Raw genomic sequence first — 6,234 nt, forward strand, 5'->3', positions numbered from 1 at the left:
CAAAATCAACACTGCTTTCTACCCACTAAGCCACGGCCATCCCTGCATCCTCTTCCAAGTATGAGGAAGCATTTGATTTCCAACGCCATCGCTCATAACTGTGTGTGGCCTTTCTGCATCACAGGGGAGATCGAATCCCTCCCCTTGACGAACACACCAGAGGTAATGGGCCTGCACCGCAATGCTGAGATAGGATACTACACACAAGCAACTAGAGACATGTGGAGCCATCTCATGGAGCTGCAGCCACAGACTGGTAATGTTTCTGTCTCATAATCACTGGCACAGGGCGCATCTGTACATCTTTCCCGTCTTTGCTTCTTAATTAACTCTATAGGGCATTGCAGTGGCGGCCATTTTCTGGTTCCACTCAAAAAAAAAGCCAATGCAATTTTCCCATAGAGATTTCCAAAAATATTTATATGAATTATTTTAAGCCTAGAATCAAGCCATCCAGGATCCTGGTGAATCATGACCATAAAACATTTGATTCTGTAAAAAAAAGAGAAAAGAAAAAGGGTATTTATGAAATATAGTATTTCATATAATTAAATATTTAAAAAATAATAATCACAGAATAAAATGTTTTATGGTCATGATTCACCAGGACCCCGGATGGCTTGATTCTATAGGCTTAAAATAATTTATATAAATATTTTTGGAAATCTGTATGGGGAAAATGCACTGGCTTTTTTGGAGTGGAACCAGAAAATGGCCACCACTGCTATGCCCTATATACTCTCTCAATTCCTTTCCTCTCCATCCATCCATCCTTCATTCCTTCAGGTGAGTCCGGTGGAGGCGTCAGCAGGGAGGAGTACATCAGCCAGGTGGCCCGGGACATCCAGAACAAAATGCCCAAGGTGTTCGACCTGGACGTGATCCGCAAGGCGTTCGGCCAGGACGTCTCGCCCACCTCTGTGGTTCTGCTGCAGGAGCTGGAACGTTTCAACAAGCTGGTTCTCCGCATGAGGAGCTCTCTGGCTGAGCTGCAGAGGGTGAGACAGTGGAACAGAGAACAGACAGTGGAGCGAAGAAAGAGATAACAAAGGATGCTAGGGAACACACTTTCTAGAGCTTTGATTGATTGATTGAGTTCAGTCAGAAATGTAAACAGCATGAGGTACAGTCAGACATTAAAGGGATATTTCTCTTTTAAAAAAATGTTGGCTAATTTTATCGTCTACTCAGGCTTATCTGAGCCCCTCAGACAGTTTTTAAGTTGCTTGATTCAGTATTTAGATATTTGATATTCATTTTAACAGACACGCCCCCTTCCTATACATGTCTGATAAAATGAATATCAAATATCTAAATACTGAATCAAGCAACTTAAAAAGTGCTCCCAAAAGCCTGAGCAGATGATAAAATGACCCAAACATTTTTTTAAAGTGAAATATCCCTTTAAGGACCCTATCTTGTGTGCCGCCTTACCCCTTATGCCTAAACTTTTTTGGCATTTTTTACTATTTTTGAAAAACGTTTTTAAATAGTTCAAATAGCCGACACATTGTCAGCTTGTAGATCGGCTAATTGAACTATTTACAAATGTTTTTTTCAAAAGCACAAGAGTTTAGTTATAAGGAGTAAGGTGGCGCGCAAGGTAGGGCCCTGAGGTTAACACAAAAAAGACCTGGGGACTTGTTTCCATTGTGGTCCTATGTCCTTAACTTCTGTTTTCAGTACACAGGTTTAAACTGATCTTAAAGGGATAGTTCACCCCTCGATTAGTCACCCCATGGAGACTTGAATTCATGGATATATTTTTTGTTTTAGTCGCATTCCTAAGCCAATCATTTGATGACCAGCGGACCGGTAGGCAGCGGTTCCGGTACGAGACACAAAGGAGACTCTGTGCGTCTCCTACCGGAACCGCTGCCGGTCATCAAATTATTGGCTTAGGAATGAGACAAAAACAAAAAATATATCCATGAATTCAAGTCTCCATGGGGTGAAAAAAGGAAAAAAGTCATTTTGGGGGTGAACTATCCCTTTAACGTATTGCGTGTCACAGGCCCTGGCTGGTGAGGTGGGGATGAGCAGTGAGCTGGATGAGGTGGCACGGGCCCTCTTCAATGGGCAGATCCCTGCCATCTGGAGGAAGTTGGCACCTGACACTCTCATGTCCCTGGGCAACTGGATGATCCATTTTGACAGACGCCACAAGCAGTACAGCTCCTGGGTAAGGCAAGACCCACGCTAACCCCTGGTGACCCAAAATTGCATTTGAAACAGTTTGACACTTAACTTACCATTTGGGTCATGGAGTGAAGCTTTATTCTAGATATATATATATTTACCAGGGACATTTGGTAGCGGAAGAATAGGTTTACTCCAGGTACCCAAAGGTAAGTTAAAGGTAGGGCAAGTGATTTTCTTTGGTCAAAATGACCAAAGAATAGTTCTATATTCTGATACTCATTGCTATAGAGTGTTTGTTCAGTAACAGGAGTCTCCATGTCTCTCCAGCTCTTTATTAAACAGAAAATGCATTTTAAAGTCAGGATACCAATTGTATCCAATCAGGATAGAGAACTCAGTCAGGATACAGATTAAACAAGTAAGTGGAAGTGGTGACACAAATAAATGAACAGAACAACATTGGAACTGGAACACTATAAAGATTAAGCTTATAAATGGGCACTCTCTCCTGATTGGCTGAAATGGTGTCACCTACCTGAAAATGCATTTTCTGTTTATTAAAGAGCTGGAGAGACAGGGAGACATCTGTTACTGAAAAAACACTCTATAGCAATGAGTACTATCAGAATGTCGGGCTTTTAACCTTTTAAAACGTTTTGTTTTAGCCCAAAGAATATCACTTACCCCTTAAAGTGTCCAACCATTTCAAACACTGTTTGGCTGTCCAGAGCTAGACCCACTCTCACAAATACTGTGTGTTTTCATATTGACACTGTTGGGCAGAAACCTCCATATTTCATGTTTTTTCATCAATTAATGCCAGATTTTATACTTTGACGTATGTCACACTAAAGTAGAAAACATTGCCGATCTACAAGCTCAGAATGTCTCATGATGCGACGCTGTGAGCTTAGCTATATTATTACTTTTTGTTTAAGGTTGAAAGTGGGTTCAATTCAATTCAATTCAATTCAATTCAATTCAATTCAATTCAATTCAATTCAATTCAATTCAATTCAATTCAATTCAATTCAATTCAATTCAATTCAATTCAATTCAATTTTATTAAAGTGTCAAATCACAACAAAGGTTAAGTCTGTCTTTGGGTTTTATGAATTAAATATTGAAGCTATGAAAAGTATTAACAAGAGCTTGTGACTACAATGGATCCACTGGAATTCACATGTTCTTTGTTCCATATCCTGAAAAGCACCGGTTTTGAACGTACAAGGTTTCTCTGCCAGACAGCGACAATACGCTCACTCTAATTCTGTTGTTACGCCGTGACGAATGCGCCCTGTCAGATCAACTTCCGGGTCCAAGTGTGTTTTGCCAATATGCGCAATGCTGTGTCCCTCGCTGTTTTAACAGATCTGAGACTAAAATAACGACTTAAGTGTCATTCTACCGTTTTTCTGGCAACGACAAAGAGAAGAGGAAATGGTTATTTTATATATATATATATATAAAATAAATAATATAATAATGATAATAATCATATATAATAAATATGTATATACATATATATATATATTAGCCTACTTTTTACTGTCTATGATATTAGCATTAAGACTCTTTTTAACCCTCAATGGTTCATTTCTGAAAAAGGAGGTTATTGTAAAAGGATTTACGGGTTCCGACATGTTTGTTTAAGAGTGGACGGCGCTTGGTGCCTCTTGGACCCGGAAGGGACTTCGGACTACAAAATGACGTTGTTCGTGTGTAATGTCGTATGTTCTGTTTTTTGGCTGTGAGGTGGACGAGGGAGAGCCAAATGTGATGTGGCTGTCGGGGCTCCAAATCCCCGAGTCCTACCTGACCGCCCTGGTCCAAGCCACGTGCCGGAAGAACGGCTGGCCCCTGGACCGCTCCACGCTCTACACAGAGGTCACCCAGTACCGTAGTGAGGACCAAGTCAACGAGAGACCCGGACAGGGTAATATTAATTATGCCATTCACTCATTAAGACCGGGAACGCATCATCGTGTCATTTTAGATTTCTTTGGGCTATTCAAAAATAGCAGAGTGCCGCGCTATATGAGCTTGTAGATCTGCTATTTTTTTTAAATCGTAAAAATTTGTGCAAATCTTTGAATATACAGTATAGCCTATATATCTATAAAGCGAACATTTGTAACTCAAATCTTTGCTTCTGTTGTTGTTTTGAGATGGGATCCGCGGCCAAATACATATAATTTTGGGGGGCCTTGACATAAAAATGTTTGAGAACCACTGATATAACAACATACAGTTTTTCAGAAAACTGTTATAGGATTTAGAAGACATTCGTAGAATTGGAACCTCAGGCCTTAATGGGTTAACATTACATCGCTGAAAGAAATGAAGCCTGACCCTTTCTTTGTTTGGTCTTGCTTTGTTTCTAGGTTGCTTTGTATCTGGTTTGTATCTGGAGGGAGCAGATTGGGACGCAGAGAAAGGCTGTCTGGTAAGGAGCAAGCCCAAAGCTCTGGTAGTCCAGCTGCCCATCCTCAAGGTCATCCCCATAGAGGCTCACCGGCTCAAATTACAGGTGCAGACCACAGGCACTCGCTATATATGTATAGATGTATTCATATTTTAACATTTTGTTTGTTGGTGATTTCTTCTCCTTTATAAAGTGTTGGGAATATGTTTGATGTTTTGCCCCACAGAACACATTGCGGACACCAGTGTACACCACGTCCATGCGGAGGAATGCGATGGGGGTGGGGCTGGTGTTTGAGGCTGACTTGTTTACCACCAAGCACATCTCCCACTGGGTGCTCGAAGGCGTCTGTCTGTGCCTCAACTCGGACTAAACGCAGCACCCCGTTTCATGGAACTGGCCATTCTGTTCATGCACTGCATTAATGGTAATAATGTCCTGTTTGTGAGTATGTCGACATTAACGTCTGCATGGCTTATGGCTGGAATAACTGTTAGTCAGTCTTTATATAAAAAACATTACAACTATTTCGACAATTTGGTTGTTTCAGGACAAGTAAATGCAATCTGATTGAGATCAAGACATATTTAAACTTTAAAGTGTTCTTATTTTCCCCACTAGATGGCAGCATAGAGCAGTACTTCCAGTGGTATAAATGAACTAAGTACATGTACTCTGCACCAAAAAATTTGACTTTGCCCCAGGTGAAAGAGTTTAAGTATCTCGGGGTCTTGTTCATGAGTGAGGGGAGGACGGAGCATGAGATCAGCCAGAGAATCGGAGCAGCAGGAGCAATATTGCAGTCGCTGCACCGCACTGTTGTGACAAAAAGAGAGCTGAGCCAGAAGGCAAAGCTCTCAATATACCGAGCAATCTTCGTTCCTACTCTCACCTATGGTCATTATGAAGTGTGTCATGACCGAAAGAATAAGATCGCGGATACAAGCGGCCGAAATGAGTTTTCTCAGACGGGTGGCCAGCCTCTGCCTTAGAGATAGGGTGAGAAGTTCAGTCATACGTGAGTAACCTCTCGTCACCATAGGCCAGTCTAAGCCAAAAAAAAGGCCCAACCCAAAAGAAATTGCAATAGTAATGTGATATAGTTTGTATTGGTCCTAATACCCTCCTACATCATATATTAAAAATTGTGCTTTATGGATATAGTGGAAAATACTTTGTTCAGGGTCAAAAGCAACGTTTTGAGGTTTTAAGTGGTGCGCTCTTTGTCAAATGCTGTTAAATATTGGAGAGTTTATGTGGAGTTATCCAACATATTTGGTGTCTATTCTTGAGTTTTGTGGGTCAATATTTCCAATAAAACACCTTTTCAGAGGATATTTTAATGTCTAATGCCTGTATTTGGGGTAACAGTACCCCAACACCCATTTGTTTGCTGCATTTGGCACTTACAGTTTGTGTCCCACCACTCATATGGGAGTAAAATGATCTAAACTTGGTATAAATTGTTCCTTATAGACATGGTTAGAATATATAAGAAGTAAAATGTATTTAGCATTCGTCTATTGCTACATTATTTGGTATGGAAACAGTAGCCCCTGTTATATGCTGTTATCTGGGTCTATTATATGGCTAAATCAATTAAATGTATTTTATGAAAATATAGACATATATTAAAAAATCACACCCTGTGTGAAGTGGGCGGTGTC

At 40.6% G+C, this 6,234-nt stretch overlaps 1 protein-coding gene across 1 annotated transcript in view; it reads left to right on the plus strand.

The window, feature by feature from the left end:
* The window catches only part of dnah10 (dynein axonemal heavy chain 10), a gene marked incomplete at its 5' end in the record, with an annotated part of 72,855 nt that extends 67,878 nt beyond the window's left edge, over window positions 1–4,977 (plus strand). The window contains 6 exons of the mRNA XM_080428281.1: window positions 125–256; window positions 787–998; window positions 2,015–2,182; window positions 3,898–4,078; window positions 4,527–4,672; window positions 4,794–4,977. Coding sequence (XP_080284407.1) covers window positions 125–256; window positions 787–998; window positions 2,015–2,182; window positions 3,898–4,078; window positions 4,527–4,672; window positions 4,794–4,940 — 986 coding nt within the window. The 3' untranslated portion in view covers window positions 4,941–4,977. The remainder of the gene's footprint in view (window positions 1–124; window positions 257–786; window positions 999–2,014; window positions 2,183–3,897; window positions 4,079–4,526; window positions 4,673–4,793) is intronic.
* Window positions 4,978–6,234: the final 1,257 nt, after the last annotated feature.

The sequence above is a fragment of the Gymnoscopelus braueri genome (assembly GCF_963280865.1).
Source record: "Gymnoscopelus braueri genome assembly, chromosome: 5".
NCBI classification, from domain to species: domain Eukaryota; kingdom Metazoa; phylum Chordata; class Actinopteri; order Myctophiformes; family Myctophidae; genus Gymnoscopelus; species Gymnoscopelus braueri.